The following is a 23,900-nucleotide window of genomic DNA, read 5'->3' as shown; positions in this document are numbered from 1 at the left end:
GTGCAGACACTTGTTGTCTCGCAAATGATCTCATTTGTTGACTCGGGGTTCGTGATGTAGCTATACGATCCCTTAATGCTATGTGGATTACATGTTTGTCTTCTCGGCTATTAGTAATGGGGGGGGGGCCGCTGAGATCCTGCGCTGCTTTCCATATGACAGTCATTAACCTATCAATTCCATATTCTACTAACAGTCATGAGATCTGGACCAACCCGAGCAGTAATACTTCGGTATTATAAACCGCAATCCCGGTATGTCACAATTCGACCAAGCTCAGACACCTGCTGGTAGGCATTTCTCATTCTTACACGAGGCATAACAAAAACTTTTTTACCCAAGAACTACGCTCCAATTCAATTTTTGTCAAATTTGAAAATTTCTGTCACATCTCTTCTTCTACACACATTGTAGGTCACACACATCTTGCTTTGCATGAATGCGCTGAGTGCTGATAAGCTAATCATCTGTATACCACAACATGCTTTATCTGTCCTGCAAATTTTACGTTCGCAGTGTGTCGCCTTCCTGTTGTAGTAATTTTAATGACCTGCAGTGTAGTTTATTCAGATATAGCTTATATAATAAATAAATTCGAAAAAAAAATTGTTCACAGGAGATTCATGATCAAAATTTTATCCATAAGAGAAAGGGGGTAATATTTTAATCATAGAAATTTAATCGAATGAATTGGGCTAGATAATATAAAATGCATTTTCGTATTTTATAAAATATAAAAGGTATCATTTAACTTTCAACAAAGTTATTATTACGCTTATGAGGTTGTTTATAAGACGTAATATTTTTCTTAATTAGAATTAATATTTCATTTATTTTCGTAGTTAGAATCTACGGGAGAAAATGTGTAGATAATTGGAGAACGTGATGGAAGAACGTGTTGTGACAGTTTGAACATTTTTTGGAATCTAAAATGAGCAGTTTAACTTGCCTTATTTTTGGCAGATCTTTAGAAAAAAATAATGATTCTAAAGTTGCATTTCCAAAAGTCTATTTTAACGGGTTCTTCCATTAGGTTCTTCAACTTAAGAATTATAATTTATATTCATTATGTTTTGTTCATTGCAGTAACTACACAATCCAGGTACCGAAATCCATCATCGTCGCTGCTGAAACAATTGATCTGCTTAACAGTGCGCTGAATCCCATTTTCTATGGCTACTTCAATGTGCGCGTCAAAAAAAACTTGAACACACGCACTTTCGTGTAAGGTGTGTGTTCAAGTCTTACTTTATTATCATAGGGTAGTTTATGTGTGTTGTTTTTGGAAATTCATGATCCAGAGAAGGTTTAATCTCTTGTGTTTTTTTTCTTTTTATCCATTGCAGTAACTACACAATAGAAGTACCGAAAACCATCATTATTGGTGCTGAAACAATTGCTCTTCTGAACAGCGCGCTCAACCCGATTTTCTACGGATACTTCAATGTTCGTGTGAGAAAAGGCTTCATCGAGATTGTCTACAAGAAAAAGGAACTGAACCGAGACAGAACCTGCAATGGTCTTGCCTCTGCAGACACCTCTTACAGCAGTACAATTCTGCATAACATGGAACAGAATCGACCCCAAACATCCCAACTCGTCTTGGAAATGTCTGAGTATGGACACAGGAGTCCCAATGGAGGAAGTCCCTTTTACAGGACGAGGCGGAGTCCGAGGTCGATCAAGAGAAGAGCACAAACTAACAATCACGTGGCCAGATTATGACAGGGACCATTGTATTGTAAGGAATGTGGCCGTAGCTCCGAACTCTAAAATGGTGCTATTTTCTATACTCCGATTACAAATCCATGGGAACTGAACAGAGATCCGATACGGAATGTCGCGGTGCTTCCGGTTTTTCTACTTTTGTGATAGAAATATTCGTTTTGTAGAGTCATGCTCAGATGAAAAAACAAACGATTAATCTAATTCCATCAACACTGTTATAGGACGACAGGAATACCATATAGGAATGTGCACAATTCGAAACTGGACACATGTTGGCTAGTATGGAATATTTCCTAACCAGGGAAGCATCTCCGAACGTACAAAATGGAATTTCAATAAATGTTTATAATTAGGGGGTGTATAAGAATACTGCGAATATTTAAATGATGACCAATTAAATGTTGAATGTTATTTGTGCAGTTAAATATGAAGAGCTTTCAGCTAGAAATGATTGTGTGTATAGATTATCAAGCCACCTTAAGGGATAAATGTCCAGCTCATTATCTATCGTTAAAAATTAAATAGATAGCCTAATAGATAGCTTATTGTGTATGTATATTAAGCATCTTTCTTTTGCTGTGGCATTGTAATTTATGTGCAATTTGTATTATATTACCTTCCACTAATATTTAATGAATTACATTGTAAAGATGGTACATATATGTAGTGTTGTTTTAACCTTTAAACGAGCTTCAAAAATGATAGTTTGTTATAGATGAGTGTGATTTGAACAACGAAAGGCGCCATAACGATACAAAATTTTTAAAGACAAAATATGAGCAATGCTTAAAAAAATAACAAACAATAGAAAAACAGGAAACCATTTTTTTTAAATATCACAAAATATGCCACGTTGCATTGATGCAAGATAAAACTGTCTTAAAATTCAGCATCATTCAATTCCTTATTTCTTTATTGCAACTTATATGTTTAAATTCCCACAAAAAATGCATTTTTAGTTCATATTATTTCCTCACAAATTTAACTTAAATTTAATCAATTAAAACTTAAAATTCACTTTAGTCCCTCATTAAAAATATGTCTATTTCGGCTTCCAACTTAAAATTAATTTGTATTTTCTGTTTTAATTAGCGTTTACAGTTGTGCTCACTTAATTTCTAAAGCTTTAGTTCTACAGATCACTGCAATTACCTGGACAAGTAAAAAGGGACAAAATGAAAACATTAGATCAATAGCTATTCAGAATTATTTGTTGCAAGATTTTTATTAAGTGTTATTATTAATTGAATCACGTAGAAAAAATTCCAAAACATATTTCAGGTGTGTGTTCATTTGTAGTACAGGTTTTCCAATTTGAAATATTCATCTTATAATTTTAAAGTGTTTATTCAATGTCCTAAATATTGTTCTTGATTGAAAGCCAATATGTTTAGTCAGTATTAAGGCATCATCATGACAATTTTAACTGATGCGTATAACACAAAAATGTTCCCAGACAGTATAAGTTTGCCTTAACTAAAAAATGAATGTGTTAGATCTATAAAAATATCAACGCTAGCTTCACCAAATTTCAGCGCCATAAAAGGCAAAAGAAACGCATCGTAGATTGCATTTAATTAATTAACCAGTTCTCATGAAAGCATTTAAAGTGAAAGTAAAACCATGGCGATTCAAAGCGTACATGGCGTGGTTTTCCTCTCCATGTAACTTAAATGCAGGTTAGAAAACATCAAAAAGTCCTCCACGAAGGCAAATTTCTCCCAATACTTGATCCAGGAGTTCCCTTGTCTTCTGGATTGGGTTCAAAATGACAAGGCTACGGAGATGAACATTAGTAGCCGTAAACCCTAAATTGGGTCTGCTGTTCAATGACGGTAATATAATCATAATGTTTTGAGCCGCGATAGCTCAGGGGATAGAGCGTTCGCCTTCCAACGAGGTGAACCGGGTTCAAATCCTGGTGATGGTTGGCCAATACGAATTCGCATGCGGCTTACATAGAACACAGTGCTGACGTAAAATATCTTCAGTGGTAGACGGATCATGGGTGAGAGTCCCCTTGCCGTTAGGCTAAACGTGGGAAATTCTCGTGGTCTTCCTCTCCATGTAACGCCAATGCGGGTGAGTTCTGTCAAAAAGTCCTCCATGACTGCCATTTTCTCCCAATACTTCATCCAGGACTTCCCTTGTCTTCTGAATATGGTTCAAAATGACAAGGCTACGGAGTTGAACATTAGTAGTCGTAAACCCTAAAAACTGGATCAGCTGTTCAACGACGGTTATGTTATAAAATGAAGTAAAATCATGAAAGTCGTCGATAGTTGCTATCTTGGTTTAGACTCTTCCAGCATTAATGTCTGTCTTTTTCACAAAAAAATCTGACATCATTGTTTTCAGATAGGGTTCACGAAAAATATACTACAGAACATTATTGACGAACTTTCTTTCCTTTGAAAGAACTTAATTTTTTTAAACAAGTGATTTTATATTATTTTACAACTTTCGTTGAACACCCGATCCAATTTCTGGGCTTACGACTACTCATATTCAACTCCGCTGCCTTGTCATTTTGAACCCAATCCAGAAGACAAGGGAACTCCTGTATAAAGTATTAGGAGAAATTTGCCTTCGTGGAGGACTTTTTTGATGGAGCTAACCAGCATTTGCGTTACATGGAGAGGAAGACCACGAGAACCCATGATCCGTCTACCTCTGAGGATATTTCACATCAGCACTGTGGTTGGTGCAAGCCGGATGCGGAATTCGTATCAACTGGAATTCGAACCCGGTTCACCTCATTGGTCCCCTGAGCCACAGCCGCTCTAATCAAGTGATTTGGCAAATTAGTTTGATGCAAGGTGTGATGTACTTCTATCTTCCTCTATAACCCTGATTGGTGACGTTATATCACACACATCTCCATAATGCAGGCAATCTTTATACAATGCTTAATAATTTTGTCCCCATACAACAATATAATAAATAACAAGCAAAACAATGTTTTTTTGAGTTATTTTATAATGCTGAAGATGCCATTATAAAAGTTAAGGACATAGGAAATATATGAATATTATTATTATGCCTTGTAAAAAATATTTTCATATCATTTTTTTTAATGATTTATATAAATATTCTGTTTTATCTATGTATATGTAAAACAATCAATAAAAACTAAACGAATGTTAAGTGTAAATTAGTCACTTGTTCTCGAATTATAGAATTCGAAGAATTGTTGTTCCTAGGTGTAACAGATATTTAAATAGAATACTGATTTATTTTGTTGATTTGTGTGAGAAATTTTCTTTTCTCAAATGAGACCAACAACTTATGAAGCTCAAATATTCGATAATTTCGTAATATCTTAATTCAATTCGTGTTTAAAAAATCTGATTGTCTGTCTCTCTGTGTCACAGAATTTGATATTACGAAATTATCCTGATTCGCACAAAATGATTTCCAACTGCTGTCGCATTTTTTCATTGTATATTTATAACTTATTTATTGAATATTGCATGACATTAAACAGCTTTAAGTACTTTAAATAAAATGAATGTATAAAAAGATTCAAGATGTTGAACCTTGAATATCATAAAATAAAGGTTTTTATATAAATGTTTTGGTTGCTGTATTTTAAACAACTCTCAAAATTGAATATGGTCAAGTGAAATCAGGACTCACAAAATCCCACACTTCTTCTTTTTTTTTTCAATCTTAATGACTGATATTATTTTATTTCAGGATTTAATACTGCACCAAGTAGAAGAGTTCTCTTGTATTGGATGCGAATAATATTATAAAATAAAATAAAAATCATCGGGGATGCTGAGCGTAAGCGTACAAGGGGCTATGAAAAAAAAAGTTATCGAATAGCCTTTAAGACTTCACAATTTTATTTTATATCTTATTTTATATTATTTTATTTTATATCCGCAGTTGAATGGTGAACCCAATTTAAGGTTTACGACTACTAATGTTCAACTCCGTAGCCTTGTCATTTTGAAACAATCCAGAAGACAAGGAAACTCCTGGATCAGTACCCTCAAAGGTATTGATTTGTTATGGGAACATGGAGGACTTTGTGACTCGACAGATTTACAGTGCATCAGTCACCATTTACTACAAGGGAAGTCTGCGGCCGGTGAGAATCGTCTAAGACTCACAATTGTATTAGTAGAAACTTCGATGGGTCGGGATAGCTTGGTTGGTAGGACGGTGGGTTCGTGTTCGTGAGTTTGAATCCCGCTGACCGAAGAATCCCCGTGTATTGAATGGTGACTGATGCACATTACATCTTAGGGGTCACACAATCCTCCAAATTTCAGTAACAAATCAAGAATTCTGCGGGTACTGAATTGGATATTGATCGTTCTCAAATTCAGGTCAAAATTACGATCTGTGCATGAAGGAATGGAGTATGAATGGGTTCTGCCTGTTAAACGGTCTGTGACGTGTGTGTAACTGAAGTCTTATTTTTGGACATAGAGGGTACAACTGAAAAACAAGAAACGCTCCTTCTGCCTTAAAATCGCCTTGATTTACAAATCAAACATGCTGGTATTTACAAGTGGTATTAGTAGAGTCGCGATGGCTCAGGGGATAGAGCGGTCGCCTTCCAATGAAGCGAACCGGGCTCGAATCCCAGTTGATATGAATTCCGCATCCGGCTTGCACCGCCCACAGTGCTGGCATGAACTATCCTCATTGGTAGACGGATCATAGGTTAAAGTCCCCTTGCCGTTAGGCTAACCGTGGGATTTTCTCGTGGTTTTCCTCTCCGTGTAAGGCAAATGAGGGTTAGTTTCATCAAACAGTCCTCCACGAAGGCCAATTTCTCCCACTACTTTATCCAGGAGTTCCCTTGTCTTCTGGCTTGGGTTCAAAACTTCAAGGCTACTGAGTTGAAAATTATTAGTCGTAAGCCCAAAACATTGGGTCGGCTGTTACGACGGTTATAAAAAAGTGGTATTAGTAACAACAAAAACAATTAGTAAAAACTTCCAGAGAATGCAGCTGTTTACAAAACTCATTAAAGGTGGGGGTATCGACATTATACAGTAAATCGGAAAGATCAGATTTGAAAGAATGGCCGAAGTAGTAGCAGACTATAAATCTATATTCAAAGACGTAGAGCAGGGTTTCCCAAAGTGTGGTACGCGTACTCCCAGGGGTACGGGAATAGTGTAGCGGAGGTACGCGTTCCTATGCGAAATATCTCGCAACAAACAAATATTTAAAAATAAAGCTAGCCATGAAAAATTACAATTACGTATTTTTCTATGGGCTATTTTTTGCAGAGTTAACAGTTAATAATGAGTAGTATGAACAGCCAGTTGTGATTTTGTGCAATTTTTTTATAGTAAAAAATACATTCATTTTTTTATGAGACACGTTGCGTAAAATTTAGAAAGGGTACACAAAAGTCATAAGTTTGGGAAGCACTGACGTAGAGCTATCTGGGGAAACTTTTACTGCAATATTAAAACTCACCTACTCCCGAGTCAAGGATCACAGCTTGGTGTCATTCCCTTTCTCTCAGACGATACTCACTCTTATTTATATAGATTTGGCGACGAAATATTGGAACTTTCGACACGATTCTAGACGATCTTCGCTATAAATATTAGTTCTATCGATTTCGAACTCGAAGTTTCCAGAACTATCGTTTTTACGTAAAAATTTTTTCACAAAGATTGTCTGAAACAATGTCTCAAACTGTGCCTTCAATAAGAAATACATTCGGCGTGATTTTCTCACTCAATTACGTTAAGATAGCACAATTTTAAGCCAAGAATATTCTTAAAATTATGCAAGTACAGTAGAACCTCCCTAAAACAACATTTCGGGTCCAAATAAATATAGTGTTGTAGAGGGATACATTGTTATATCGAGGGCTTTCAAACTTTGGGGACACAATAAGATTTTAATGTCATCTATGTATTAACTTTAAATGTATTTATATAGTACGCAAATAATTAATTTGCAGTGTGTTAATTACGGTTAAATATTAAAAACAATTGAAATAAATTCAGAAAATAAGATCGTCAACATATCTGAAAAGCATTTTTATTGAAAATTATCTGATATTTTTGTTAATTCATTTTTTTTGTCTGTCAAGTCAACCCGTATGCATCGAGTCTAAAGCACGAAAATGATTTTCGTTTGTGAAAGGTGCTCCACCCACACTCTACAGAAAATTTTCTCTTTCAGGTGTTAATGTGATGTGTGTGGTCATTTGTGATTCCTGATCAGCTTTTAACACGAAGGAATATCAAATCAGATAGGAATGTCACACATGTGACTTCTTCAACGATATAAGGGAAGTAATTCTAAGAATGGTGGTCAGCAGTGAGTCTTCTCTAGTCAGAAAATATGGAAAAAAATGGCAAAAGATGATAAAATAAAATTTTTTACAGTATTTGAAACCCAATAATAAGTAAGGTTGAAATGTGAAAAAAAATCGTTTTTCAGGAGTTTATTGCCTCAGAGAATATTGAGAGGAGCATGACATTAATTCGTAAGCAAGTTCGTCGGGACCACGAGACATTAAAAATTATAAAGGGAGTTATTGTCGTATAGTATATCGTAGTAGCGAGAGTTCACTGTATTAACAAATTCTTAAAAATATTAATTTTAAGATACTAAATTTTTTTTCATTTTGAGAATCGCCTTTAAAAGGAATTCCTAAAAAAAAATTGTATATAACTTATGCTAAGTTTAAAGTTTACGAACAAATAATACAAACGTTGGGCGAAATAGGAATCCATTATTTTGAAGTCCGCTTCATATTTTTCGAATAATTTAAACGTAACGACAAACTAAAAATGCGCAGAAGTAAGAATAATTAAAAATATGTGCAAATATCTTATAGAATTAAAAAATGAAAATATCCTTTTTATAAAACGTGAAGGAAACGAATAGTTCTAGCATTAGACGGATTTTTCTTAATTTTGATAGAATTTCATTGCTCTCGTTGCTTATATCCGTTTCAAAATATTAAAAAAAAGTTAGATTATATAGAAATAAACTATACTTGTATGACATATTAAACTTTTATTTGAATTGATAAATAATGAAACAATTTTTTTTTTGTTTAACAAGGAAAATTAAATATTTTCATTTAATTATTAGTAGATAAATTAAAAAATTTAACATGCAAGTTTCATTGATAGTTTTCTTCGAGTAATGTACTTAAGTTAAAAAACGTAATTTTGCTTCCTTTTGAGGGGGCTATGAAAAAAAATTCTATCATTCATTTTCCCTATTTAATTATGAATTTGTTTGAAAAATAATAAATTTGTTAAAAAGTACTTTTGTTTTAATTATAATTTAAAAATTTTCAATTCATTTTGCAATAATATTTTTAATTTCATTATAATTCATTTTAATATTCGAAAGACGAAATAAAGTTAAGACTGAAGACTATTCAATTAATATTTCACTAAAATTTTTAAATATTCACAGACAAGAGAACGAGGAAATATATATATATATATATATATATATATATATATGTACATATATTCTTATTATTCATATTAATGTTATTCAAAAGGAATTGGATTATGTTTACAAATTTAAAGTATTTGTGAGTTTATTAAACCATTTACTAAAGGAAAATCTGAAATTAATGTCCCACCCACTTGAAAATGTTAGTACTTAAAAATCTCAACACAAATATAAGAAACCACTCATGGAATTTACTATTAAATAATAACTAGTTATAGTAAACTATTTATTCCATTTATGATTAACGTAAACAGGTATTTGATATTCATCAGCATAGAAATTTCACACATTTATCAAGTTAGGAAAGGTCAAATCACTTACTATTTTCTTCTAAGAACAGACATCATAGCGAGGAAAACGGAAAAAAATATATATTTAAGACCACGCATATGTGTTTAAATTTCACGTTCAAATTTTGTCAACCATAATGCTAGATTGGTCTCCTTATAAACACGAAACACAAACAACTGAAACCAGACATCGAATTTACTATTAAAAAAAGATCAAATTATAAATTATAATTTTCAATATTGCATCAGCATATATCTCTGATCAGCAGTCATTTTACAGAATAATTTATACAACAGTAATAAAGTTTAGGACTTACCCATCAGCAAACATTTAACTTTTTTTTACAACACTCTATGGGTTTTTTTCAGAAAATCAGAAAATAAAGGAAAATTTAACGCAAAAAAAAGTAAACGCGTTATGCCCAAATTCGAAAAATTTAAATTTCACTCAATATTTTCCCTAACTTTATTTACTTAATTTACAAACATTTTTTAGGTTTATAAACCTTTGTCAAACAGAAGGACAGATAGCACACTGCAGAGGACAACACGAAGATACATCCAGGGTAACGGAGGGATTCGAACCCGCTACCTCCACGGATTGAACAGCGTTAGGCAAGCAATACCGCTCGGCCAAGGAGGCCCAAAACTTATTTATTTTTGCCCATACATTGTTGTTGTTAATTTACGTCGCACTAGAGCTGCACAATGGGCTATTGGCGACGGTCTAGGAAACATCCCGGAGGATGATCCGAAGACATGCCATCACAATTTTGATCCTCTGCGGAAGGGATGGCACCCCCGCTTCTGCAGTCCGACGACCTGCGCGCGAAGTCGAGCACTTTACGGTAGCACAGTTTAACGAGGACCCATACCGCACATCCTCGGTCCTTACGCAGACTGATCCAAGTGATCACCCGTCCGCACACTGACCGTTGCCAGTGATGCTTGACTTCGGTGATCTGCTGGGAACCGTGTCTTAACGATCAGTCCACTGCAGGACTTTGCTCATACATAATGCAGGCTTTCGTGCTTATCACAAGTAGCAGTAATAGTACTTTATTTAAGTAGACTTAACTTTAACTTACTTTAATAGTACTTTATTTACGTTTTTATTCACACTAGAGCTTTAAAATGGACCAGTCTCGACGGTATAGAAAACATCCGTGCCATGGAAGCTCAGTATTTAGAGAATCGGATTCCGGTCTGGATGGATCGGGGTTCGATCCTCGACTCCGTTAAGACCCACCGAATACATGCGATATACGTGCTCTTAAGACCTGCGGAGCGGAAAGTTCTATAGTCGGTCACTGAGTAGTACCATGGGTACAGAAGTCTGTAGAAAATTTCCTTCCCGTTCAGATCTATAACTAAATTGAGGAAGTGGCCCCGACAATGAAATTCCCTCTGAGGGGGTCAAAAGTGTTGTGGTATGCCTTCGGACCATACTCAAGAATGTTTCCCAGACTGTCGCCAATAGCCCACTGTGAAGCGGTAGTGTAGTGAGATATAAATAATAGCTTCTAAAGGGTTTAAAAAACATCCCTCAGAATGATCCGAATGCAAAAAAAAAATTTTCCTAATCAAAAGGAATTCCTCCTCCGCTTGGGTAAACCAATGACCTCCACTCCAGGTCCAGAATTTTACGGTAGAGCAGTTTAAAGAGGACAGATACAGCACGAACTCGGCCCGTCCCAGTGTGACGGAAGTGATCACTCACCCACTTACTGACCGCAGTCAGTGATGCTTGACTTCGATGTTCTACTGGGAACCATGTCTTTACGATCAGTTCACTGCGGGATCTAAAGATCAGTCAACAGTGGGACAGTTCTCCCTGGCCGAGTGCTATCACCCGCCAAATTCTGTCCAAAGCGCGGAGGTGAATTGGTTCGAATCCCGCTGCTACCCTGAATGTATCTTCGCGCTGTCCTTCTCTGTATTGTGTTATCCGATCTTCTATTTGACAAAGGTTTACAATCCTAAATTGAGTACATAGGCCTGCAAATGTATGTAAATCCAATATACCAATAAGCCAGTTTCTCATTCATACGTGGGTTTGCATGCTCAAAATGATGTTGTAGTAGTTCATTTAAGTCGCACTAGAGCTGCACAATGGGCTATTGGCGACTGTCTGGGAAACATCCCTGAGGATGATCCGAAGACATGATGAATGGATACCACAAGCTGATTCATTGCTGTTTTGTGAGAAGCCGGGAGAGCTGTATTAAGATCAACGTACTTTTTGAGTGCTGATCGTGAGAGCTATACTAAGTCCACGATAGTGGTCGCTCCTGTTTCGTCTTTAGCAGTCGAGTGAATACGTTGTGCGTGATCGAGACTGAGAAGCATCAGCGTGAGACGAATTCGTAGTCACAAGTTGCAAGTCCACTTTTCAAAGTGGACCATCCATCGAAGTAGGCGTGTTCACATCGAAGTGGGAGTTTCTGTAAAGGTTCACATCACGTCCGGGTCAACCATGTTGGGAGAGTTCTTATCGACAATGTCAACCTTCATCTATGAAAAGGTACCCCACCCTAGAATCGAGTTAACATGTTAACATGTCTTATATACTAGTGAATTGGAATTATATTTCTGTAGTGGTAGATACACTACAGGTTCGATTTGTAGATATCCTCGAAAGATGAAGAGTTGGATCCTTAAGTTTGGATACCACGTCGGAAGAGCTTTCGACGTGGTGTCCGAATGCTTCCAGAAAGGTAAAAAAGAGTAGTGTCCAGTAATGGAGAATACTTTGACTAAAAGATAATGAACCGTTTCTTCACAATAGACTTCTCATTTTTTATAGAAAACTGCAGGAACTTATCTGTACTCCCAATACATGAATTATTTTCTTAATCACAGTGATTAGGATAAATGCTTTTTTTTAAAGAAGTGATAGAAAAATTATAATAAATGTGATTATTTTGCTACATAAATTCTTATTTATGTAATTAAAATCAATAATACTTAATTTTTTTTAATATAACCAAATTATTGATATAATATATATTGATATATATATTGATATATAATATATATAATATATATTGATATATTATAATTCGGTGATATTTAATCTTTCCATTCGGCATCCAGGTGATTTCTGTCAAAATTGCTTCTTAAATCTTTAATGGTACGTTTTATAAATATAGGTATTCCAGACCCGTATCAAAAATTGCAATCGAGCGTAAGAACACATGCTCAAACGCAATTTTTTCATACCTTAGACATGTCGGGAAATGTTAGTGTAGAAGAATTAGAGTTGTGGTTAGAAATTAGAGTTGCGGCCAACATGAACATTGATCCCGATATCTTTCAGCAGGAATTTTAATATCGTAATATACTGTCAAAAATAAACAATATTTAATAATACATTGCAATAATTTTCCAATTTAATTCATTTGCATTGTATTTCCACAACCAAAGAAAAATTATTAACACTCATAACAATGCAGTATTTAATAATTATCGTTATGTTAATATTCGTAACATTACCTCTTGTGAATGATCGTGATACTATCGTATTCGATAATTATAGTTATCAAAACTGCTCACTGTATTATTGTGTTCAAAAGTGAATGTTGTTATTATCAAGATAGTGTCGTATTGGATATACTTTTTGCATTACACAGTGGGCCAGTATCCAAGCTTTCGTGGCCAAAATTAGTATTTCGATAAAATTTGTTTCAAAATTTGGGGTTTTTTTCCGGGTTTTTTATGTACAGGTAAATTGAATTCATAGTTGAAATTTTGAAATACACTAAAAATACTCAAAAAAACAAAATGCCGGCTGAAATATGGCTAGCAAAAATTAAAAAAAAATAATGTAGTACGTTTAAGTAATTAAATATAGCAATGAAAATATAATAAAAATGAAAAGCAAAAAGTATATATTTATGAAGTAATATTACAAAATAACGCGAAAACATATAAAAAAAAAACATAATTTTTGTTTTTCGGTATATTTAGTCCACCTTTACAATACGGGCAAAATGGAGCAGATTTTTTCGAAAGAAGAAGCATCAAAAAAGACAACAAAAAAAAGTTTAGCTAATTACCTCGTGGAACATTTTGGAACTAAGTTTCGAAAGTCAATCAAACATTGTAAAATCTCAAATGATAAGATATAAACTATAAGTTTGGCAAGAGTATTAACTAATCTAACACATTGAAAAATTGTACTATCATGTCAGACTAATTACTCTGCTAAAAATGTAACAGTAAGGTGAAATTCCTATATATATTTCTGAAAAAAAATTTAAAAGTTGCATTTAAAAAATTTTTTTATTTATTTATTTTTCATGACATTGTACTCTCGTCGGTTCAAAAAGTAAATTATAATGTTTGGAATGATTATGAATACTTAATTTGGGCTATATTAAAACTGCCAACACATATCTTAGTTGAAAATTTTATTTTTGACTTTTGGCCAAAGATTCATGGTCACAGAGCATTATTGGAAGTTGTGTTACCTGCCTAAAACAGAATCTGACATTCTTCCTCACTTGTTGGCGAACTTGGCTTCATAGTCCCTGATGATTCCTGCAGCATAGTCCCTGTAAAAATTGTTTGTTTGTTTGTTTTCATTTTATACTAAGTAAATAAACAAAAAGAGTGAGGATTGGGGAAGAGTGAATACACGAGTCAACCAGACACTAGCACATTCCCCGAGTAAAGAAATAACGCAAATATTCTTTTTTAAAATTCTGGAATAAAAGCTTCTTTCAATTCATGTCGACATCAAAACGTATTTATGTCACACTCCCCCGGGGAATAAATCGAAAATATATTTTTACAAAACACTCGAAAACAATTTATAGGTATTTGAAGTGTTGATTTCTTGCAATATGTAAATCTTTCAACCAAATAGTTTCCAAGCGTCAATATAAAATAAATATTTACAAATGTATTTCAGCAAATATTCGAAGAAGAACTTTTAAAGGGGAAAATATAAGCTACTTTAGAGGGGGTTTTTTTTTCTTCATAAATGAACAGCAATATTACATCCTTGAGTTTCCTAACTCCTTCAGGCTTCTTGTATCTACATTTCTCTTCTTCTGCGAGTGGCAACGTAATAAGATTCTTTTTTCTTAAAAAAGAAAAAAAGGAAATATACCCCGCTCAATTTCCTCTAATATTTTGTTTTCCCCTTCTTATCATTCGTCACTATTTTCGACAACCTATCTTCTGTTAGATCAATTTAGCTGTAAGAAAATATATCTCCAAAACAAAAAGAAAAGTGTAAATAAAACAAAAATAAACGGAGTATGAAATCTTAACGGCTCTGTTAACGTTTTTCTAATATTCTTCCAACATGAAAAATCTAAACTAAATTAGGTACTTCAAAAAGTATATATCATAACTTTTTTTTTATTACTCCTAGATATATATATTTTTTATTATAATATTTTATAATTTCATTTTACAGTTTTTTTTTCATCCTCCCAGTTTCCAATATCTTTTCAAAAAGGCTAACAAAATGCAATTATCAATTTCTGTTATAAGCAGACACGGATCAACTTGAAACTCAAAAGAAAGTATTGGATTTTTCAAAAATAAATAAGTGAATAAAATGCCACGGAATTGTGTAAGTCATAAATAACGTATTCTTCAAATAAATGGTGATGATTTAGTTGAAAACAATTACAATATGTTTTACGAGGGTTGCTATTTATATTTCTGGCCTTAGCAACAGTAAGTGTTGCTAGGCGACCGCAGACGATTTTAATTGAAAGTTTGTTATTTTTAAACATAAATTCAGCAGATGATTTACCATTATAGCTTCATTTGTGTTGTTGACAGTAAATTGAAAAGTTCTTCTCTTTCAAATAATGGAATTGAATCGTGAACATTTTCGTGCCATTATTTTTCATAACTTTCGACGTGGATTGTCAAGACAAGAGTGCTTCGATGAACTTAATTCTTTATTCAGCGATAAAGCGCCATCCTACAGCACTGTAAAAAATTGGTATAACGAATTTCATTGTGGTCGATGTTCGATCCAGGACGAATCCTGTGCAGGTCGTCCAAAATCCGTTGTTGTGCCAGAAAAGATCGATGCTGTGCATGAACTGATAAAGCAAGATCGTCATGTGACATACCGTGAGATAGAGGCGTCTTTGGACATTAGTATGACTAGCATCAATAAAATATTGCATGAACATTTGAGAGCAAAAAAAATTTGTTCGCGTTGGATACCGCATAATCTGACAAACGCTCAAAAAAAGGCTCGTGTCGATTGTTGCAAGGAAATGTTGGAAAAATACGTTCAAGGTACATCAAAGGCTGTGTATAACATCTACACAGGTGACGAACCATGGATCTATGCATATGAGCCGGAAACAAAACAGCAATCAACTGTATGGGTCTTCCAAGACGAGGCAAAACCAACAAAAGTTGTTCGAGGAAGAAGCACATCGAAACAAATGATTACCTGTTTCTTCGGTATTAACGGTCATGTGGCAACAGTGGCGTTTGAGCAAAGCAGGACGGTCAATTCTGAATGGTACACGACCATTTGTTTGCCAGAAGTCATCGGAGAAATTCGAAAAAAGCAGAAGAACAGGCGAATCATTCTTCATCATGACAATGCCAGCTCTCACACATCGAATCAAACAAAGGCATTTCTGACGGAGCGAAAGATCGAACTGATAGGTCATCCGCCGTACAGCCCTGATTTGGCACCCAATGACTTCTTCTTATTCCCACACATCAAAAATAAATTACGTGGACAACGATTTTCGACCCCCGAAGAAGCGGTTGATGCATTCAAAACGCATGTTTTGGAGTTACCTCAATCGGACAGGCAAAAGTGCTTTGAAAATTGGTTCAAACGCATGCAAAAGTGTATTGATCATCATGGAGAATATTTTGAAAAACAATAAAACCAATTTCGATCCTACATTTTTGTTTTTTCATTATTAGGCCAGAAATATAAATAGCAACCCTCGTATTTATAAACAACTTCTATATTTAGAGAATGCTTGAAATAAATTTAGTTGAATCCATTAAGTTTCAAATAATAGTAATAAATTTGAAAAAGAATGAGACTAAATAATTTCGGTATTGAAAATATGTTTCGTGTAAATGAAGCTGTGCTCATGAAGTTGAAAACATCTACAATATATTTTAACTAGTTTGAGTAATAACCAATTTTTGCATTTAACTATTCCTAATATAAATAAGGATGGAATTATTAAATTGAAAATAACTGAAAGAATGAGACTTACGTAATTCTCACATATGTAAATATTATAAATGGAGTCGTGTTCATCAAGTTGAAAAATATTATAATATAATTTATTAAGTTTGAGTTAAGAAGAACTTGAAAATATTTAAAAAATAAATAAGGTTGAGTTCATTAACTTGAAAACAATTGCAATGGGTGTTATAATGAAGCGTCATTAATAAATCCCGTATTGAAAGCATGTTCAAAATAATTTAAGCTGAATTCTTCAATTTGAAAACAGTTGTAGCAGACATTTATACAAGGTATAGGGACTGCCGTATAGAAAACATTTTATTTAAAATACTATAAAATAGGATCGTAACTCCAGTAATGAAAGTAGGGGGAATTGGATTAGGTTGAATTCCTTCGAAATAAAATTAACGATGAGCATTGAAAGTATAATTAAAATAAATTAAGTAGAATTCATGAAATGGGAAAAAAAACTATTATGAATTACATAAGATTAAGCAATAAGAAACTTTCGTGTCGAAAGCATAATTTAAATATGTTGTGTTGAAGTCATATATATTGAATATATAGCATTATTGAATTCAAGTTGTTAAATGTACAAAAAAAAAGCACCAACCGGTTGTGTAGGGGTTAGGGAACTGACCTTGCTGCAGAAAGGTTCTGGGTTCGAATCCCGGGAAAGGAATGGATGTTCTTTCCTTCTCTGTACTATCTGTCCTTACTGTGGGAGAAACGTTGACCCACCTAATATGGTGCCCCTGAAAGAGTGGCCAGGTGTCAATTGGAAGAATAAAAATTTTAAAAAAATAAATACATTTTTTGATTTAATTTAATAAATTACTAATTTCCTTGAAAAAAAACTTATGAACGAGACCTAGTACGTTTCTCGGTCAAAGAAGTAACACATACATCCTTTTTCTTAAAATTCTCAAATACTCAAATGCTACAATGATGCTACCTGAACGAATCACCAAAATTGAACTGATTTTCACCTCCACACTGATCCAGATTGCAACAAGCAGAGAAATCTAAAATTAGACAGCATCCCGACTAGTTAAAATATTTAAAACTGAACTTTCAATCCTTTTCCTACCATCGCAAGCAGAATTTACATTGCTATTGTGTTACCAAATAGTATTTTTCGTCAGTTCGAATTTAAACTACTTCTGATTAGCTAGTGCTCCCAAACGTTAACTGCAGCTCTGTGCCTGCTGCTAATACTATTTAAAATTATTCTTCACATGGAGCAAGCAAACTTTTCTGGAATTGTATCGCCACTCAAAATTTTGATCGGTTTTTGACATAACTAACAAAAACGAACTTCATTTAGAAGAATTTAACTAAAAAAAGAAACAAATAAAATTAAAAAAAGCTTTTGTAAACTACATTTTTCTGTTGACTGAAAAAGAGAAGATTCTTTTTATAAAAAAAAAATGGGTTGCACGACAATTCATTTGTAAGCATCCCACGTTTATTGTTTGATGTGTGACAAAAATATAATTATTTCCTTATTTTTAATATTCATGAAAAAATAGCTCTTAAATATTTTAATTCTCGGTAAAATTATTTTGCAAAAGGAAGGTCGCTTGCATTTTCAGCTAGAACTTTTTTTATAATATGATGCTCCATCATTTGGCATTTTCATATTATTCCTGGGAGAAAGTAATAGGATAAGAATTTCAAGTCAACTTTTATTTAGAAATAAAAATATATATAATTTCAAAAGTTTTATCTTGATTAATTTATTTATCTTTATATATTAAGCTCTTCCATTTGAAGGCAGAAAATTAAACTCAAAATCTTTACTACTTTCAATTTATAAAAAGATATAAACCGGAAAATGGAAAATAACTAAAGTCTTTATAGAATACTTTTATCTTACCAAATACTGAATCAGCCAGAAAACAGTACAATTTAAGGAAATTTAAAAATTCGAATTTTTTGATTTAAAACAAGGCCTTATTTTCTAAGTAAACTATTTGAGTTTTCAACGTAAACTAATATTTCAATTGAGGATAAGAAATAATAATACTGCTCGATTGGTCACTAATACAACAATAAATGTAAATTTCTGATTTGTCCTCGTAAACAATAATGTATATAATCAATTTAGTACTTCAAAAATAGTTCATTTCCTACAGTTGAGAGTATTACAGTTGAGTTGAGAGTAATTTTAAAGTTATTTTTATACTAAAATGATCTGTTTTAAATTTCGTTTTATTTAAAGCTGCAAACAATGTGTAACGTTGGTATAAAATTGTAGGTACCACAAAGCCATGATGAGACCGCCTATAGTTTATATTAATATAAAATAAATAGAAATTAGTTAGAATATCTCTCTTTATTTCTTGTTTAAAAAAGAAAATGAATGAGTGCCACCATTTGGACGTCCAACATAACTTTACTTTTTATTTTTATTCTTAGCCATGTAAATTCAGAATGTATAATAATAATACACTGTGAAAAATAAACGTACATTCTACAGAAAAAAAATTGTCTAAAGATGAATACAATTTTTTTTTACTCGTTTTACTCGTTACAAAGTTTTACTCGTTATGTTTTTAATCGTTTCAAAATATTCCCAGTTTAAAAAAAAATTAAGCATTTTTTACACTTTTTTCTATATATTTGACGTTTTAAAGCTGCTTATCAGAAAACAGCTTTTTTTTTTCCTTCACCCTAATAACAAAAGGGTTAAAACTGTAAATATCAAATCAAATTCTAGTTTTTACCCTGCAGTTTCGATTACCATAAGGGTAACTTAATTTTCTTTCCAAATCATTTTACGACTATTTTCTACACGTGCCTTTGTTTTCCAGAAATTATTTTATAGTTTACTTCTTATAAATAAAATTGTGATACGACCTCATTATCGAATTGATACTCTAAATGATTATTGCTTGTCTTCAAATGTAATTTTTCGGTAAGTTAAATTGCCAGTCATTTTAATAAGAGCGGGACACTATAATTTTTAAAGTCGATACTCTGTATTACAGCATGGCCCTATATCTCCCTTTAATATTGACCCATAATGTTCAAACTAGACCACGAATTATATTACCGGATACTAGTGTGCCTTACCAGAGGAAATAATTATAGGCTTATTAGGGTTGATGTACATATATATATATATATATATATATATATATATATATATATATATATATATATATATATATATATATATATATATATATATATATATATATATATATATATATATATATATATATATATATATATATATATATATATATATATAATATTGTTTTGAATAGCGTTAAAATGATAAAATTCAAATTCAATATTCTGTATTACAACATGGCCCTAGATGTGGCCTAGACGGCCTTCTGATGTTTTTTGCAATTAAAACATATTTTAAGTGCAAAAAACATCTGAATTTTTCTAAGTACAAATAGTTTGAAAATATTGCTAAGTCTAACAACTTTAGATATTTTCAAAGTTCAAGCAACTTTAGAATTTTTAAAAGTTCAAACAACATGCAAATATTTCTAAGTACGTACAAAAAAATCTTTTCTAAGTCAAAACAGTTTGAAAATATTACTAAGTCAAAAATACCTTAAAATATTTCTATAAGTGCTTTATTAAGTATTAGCGTTCGCCAAAATTGGTATTTTTGAAAGTAACGATAATGCACGTAAGGTGTAAATTTGTTTAAGCTTGGTGTAAGCGTACTCCACGGGCGTATAAATTTAAATATTTATAGGCTAATTAGAAAATACGGCACTTTGGAAACTGACGTTGTCATTTGTTCCGCTTATTGGCAGTGAGCCCTGTAAGTGCTTTAAGAAATGGCATCGGCAGTTTGTAAAGTGCCTGATGCGTTGTTAAAAGAAATTACGTAATTTAACTGAGGTATTTTGTATTTCTTTCTATATTTTTATATTTTTTTACTCAGTAGCTGTACTTAAAAAATTTAATTCAAGGCGGACAACACTAAGAAAGGTGGGGAATACAACATAAACCTAATGTTTTTTTTTAAATTATCACAGCTCATTTCAAATTTATAACTATTTTAAGAACTGCGAGATTTATATTTATTAAAATCTTGAAGTTTTGTTTCTCCGTTAGTTTTATAGGCTCACTTACAAAGCTGTCAAAGGTAAACCACTTTTTTTCAACCAAACATATCACCTATTTGTTTAAACAAAGTAGCAAAATAAACAAAAGAAAGGTATACGTAACTGCATTTCGCTAAAAAGCTGAGGGCACAAAATAAAAACGCCTTTTCAGAGGAAACACAAAGGGGATAAATCATGTCCTAAATTTTCCTCGCGTACGTTTTATCTTTACAAAAATCGTATCGTATTTTTTATGTACCATTTTAAATTTTGTATCCTATGAAAAATTGTTCTTTTAACCATTACAGGATAACAGCAATTTGTTCGTTCTTACGACAATTTTGTTTCGTGTTTCTTTGTAAAATCGTCGTAAGATAATACAACTGAAGACTAATTTTCTCTTACATTTTTTGAAAGTTTTTTTTAGGAAATATATCTCAAATGTAACATAAAAAAATAATGACCTCAATCCATTCCTCATTGTTGTGGGTGATCTTGTTGGACAACGAAGTCCTTTGAGAATAAATAGCCTTAGATAGCAAAGAAGATCTGGAAATATTTCACCTGTATGATAATCACAAAATTAAGAGTTAATGCATTATTGCCTGCATTTTTCACTTATTTTCATACTATTTATCATTTTTATTTCATTTATTCTATAATTATTGCCTATAACTCTTTTTTTTCCCGTTCTGTTCCATTTTGATTACAAATATACTACATTTCAGATATTTGTTTAAGTTATCTTCAACTATTTAAAACTATTATATTTACTATTTTTATTTACAGCATTTTGCTATCGCAATTTTTTTTGTATGTTTGTCATGAAAAGGAACAATCGTGATGCCCTTATTAAAATTAACAATCTTAATCTAAATGGGAATTTAAACGATTACTAAACTATTTCGAATGTAAATAAAAATAGTACTATATACAATATATATAGAATATACAATATATATATATATATATATATATATATATATATATATATATATATATATATATATATATATATATATATATATATATATATATATATATATATATATATATATATATATATATATATATATATATATTGTATATATATATATATATATATATATATATATATATATATATATATATATATATATATATATATATATATATATATATATATATATATATATATATATATGACGTTATTTATTGCCCAACAAGACTCATCAAAAAAAGATTTAAAGCTTTAGAGATCGAAATAGTTTAGTAATCGTGTGGGCTGAAGAAAAGATTATATCTTTTTTTTCCGGCTTTTTTTCCGGTTTTTTAATTAACATTTCATTTTTTTTTCTTCTTTTTAATAAAATGTTGTTTGTTATTTTTTTTTACTTATTATTTCCCACCCCCTTTTTTTCATATGTCTATAATTTTTATTTGTTTTATTCTTTATTTTGAACTTATATATATATATATATATATATATATATATATATATATATATATATATATATATATATATATATATATATATATATATATATATATATATATATATATATATATATATATATAATTAGTAACACTGTTGTTGAAGAATGTCTGTTAAGGGAGAGGGGTACGACTGTTCTTGTTTTCTAGTAGCGCCATCTATAGACAGTGATTCAATTTCTGCCAACCCATACGCCACGCCCGTTTTTAGCGTGGACTCGTTCATACATCCACAGATCGTAATTTTGACCTGAATGAGAGAACGATCGATCTCCAATCCAATACCCCCAGAGGTATTGATTTGTTATGACAACATGGAGGACTTCACGACTCGACAGATTTAAGGTGCATCAGTCACCATTTCACCGCAGTGGGAGTCTTCGGCCGGCGGGATTCGAACCCACACACTCTCGCACATGGGCTCAGTGCCCTATTGACCAGTCTATTCCGGCCATTAGTAGCACTGATAGTAGTTAAAAATGATTATATAAAAATTATTATCATTAAAAACTGTTTATGAGAATTACGAAAATGATTCTTTTAAATATTGAACCTCACGCATTAAAGATATCAACTATGAATTAAGATTAAATTTAAACAGAAAAAAAATTAATTCATCACTATACTTGAGTTTATTTTTGCTTAGGCAATGCATTTCTTTGGACATGCTGAATGAGTGCCAATGGGACAAGAACGGTGTATGCCTATTTTTCACAAAAATGACAAATGAGTCTCCGTCAGTTGCATTTTGAGGACATCTCGACTTATCAATAATGGGAAATATTGGTTTTCCCCGAGAGTTATTACACATTAGCAGTATCGTAGAGAAAAAAAAAATTTCCATATACGTTTTTTCTAAGAATGAGTTTTCATACACATTCTTCCCCTTTCGAATACACTGTTAGAAATTTCTCGGAAAAATGGTTAAAAATCTGTTTATTGAACGGTTATTTTACCATATGTAATGAAAAAAATCGATAAAATGATAATGAAATTGTTAAGTTTGAGAAAAACTGTTTATTAACTGCTTTCACCTGATACGGTTAAGCAACCAGAATTTTATCGTACCCACTAGAACCACCTCATGAAGCTACTCAGTTCTTTGCAAATGAGTACATGTCACAGCCAAGCGGGCTTATCTGTCAATCTCATGACCGGCAGAACTGGAGTTCGAGTCCTAGTGTTGACACCACAATGTTTCCTCTATTCTCTTCAACGCATGGAGAATTTTCAGTGTCCAGCACTCTACAATGTCCATTACCTTACGAAAAACCGAGCTCCTATTTCTAGTTTCATAATTATTTTTCTTTACGTTTTTGAAAAATGCTAGTTGTAAATGGGTAAAAAAAACTATGTAGTTTTGTATTCATGATCTTTTAAACCATACTTTTTGTAAATGGTTTCAAAACCATATAGGAAAGAAATGTTCTTAACCCTAAACTTTACGGTTAATCGGATGGACAGACAGCTGACACTTATTTTAACATAATTTTAGAATGAAAATTTTAACAGTGTGATTAATTCTAGCCTTGAAATTATGCTTAAAGTAGCTATTTGAAATACTGTTTTAAAACTTTTTTTCAATATGTAAATGAATTCGAGTTATATTTCAAACCAAAGCTTACTTTGAATTATTCATACAGCTTTTCATTAGAAATTTAT

At 32.3% G+C, this 23,900-nt stretch overlaps 1 protein-coding gene across 3 annotated transcripts in view; it reads left to right on the top strand.

Annotated features, from left to right (window-relative positions):
• LOC107452809 (cardioacceleratory peptide receptor-like) overlaps window positions 1-2,613 on the top strand; it is a 118,351-nt gene extending 115,738 nt beyond the window's left edge. Inside the window, exons 5-6 of one of the 3 annotated variants that reach the window (XM_016069405.4) lie at window positions 1,087-1,229; window positions 1,347-1,481. In XM_016069405.4, the coding sequence (XP_015924891.1) occupies window positions 1,087-1,228 (142 nt within the window). In that variant the 3' untranslated portion in view covers window position 1,229; window positions 1,347-1,481. Of the gene's footprint in view, window positions 1-1,086 lie in introns of all 3 variants that reach the window. The other 2 variants (XM_016069397.4, XM_071182882.2) reach the window with 2 other exon arrangements.
• Window positions 2,614-23,900: the final 21,287 nt, after the last annotated feature.

This window comes from Parasteatoda tepidariorum, chromosome 4 (genome assembly GCF_982258835.1).
Source record: "Parasteatoda tepidariorum strain Cologne lab strain chromosome 4, Ptep-v5.0, whole genome shotgun sequence".
In the NCBI taxonomy this organism is placed as follows: domain Eukaryota; kingdom Metazoa; phylum Arthropoda; class Arachnida; order Araneae; family Theridiidae; genus Parasteatoda; species Parasteatoda tepidariorum.
The sequence above is the reverse complement of the archived record's forward strand: the minus strand, read 5'-3'. Positions and strand labels throughout refer to the sequence as shown.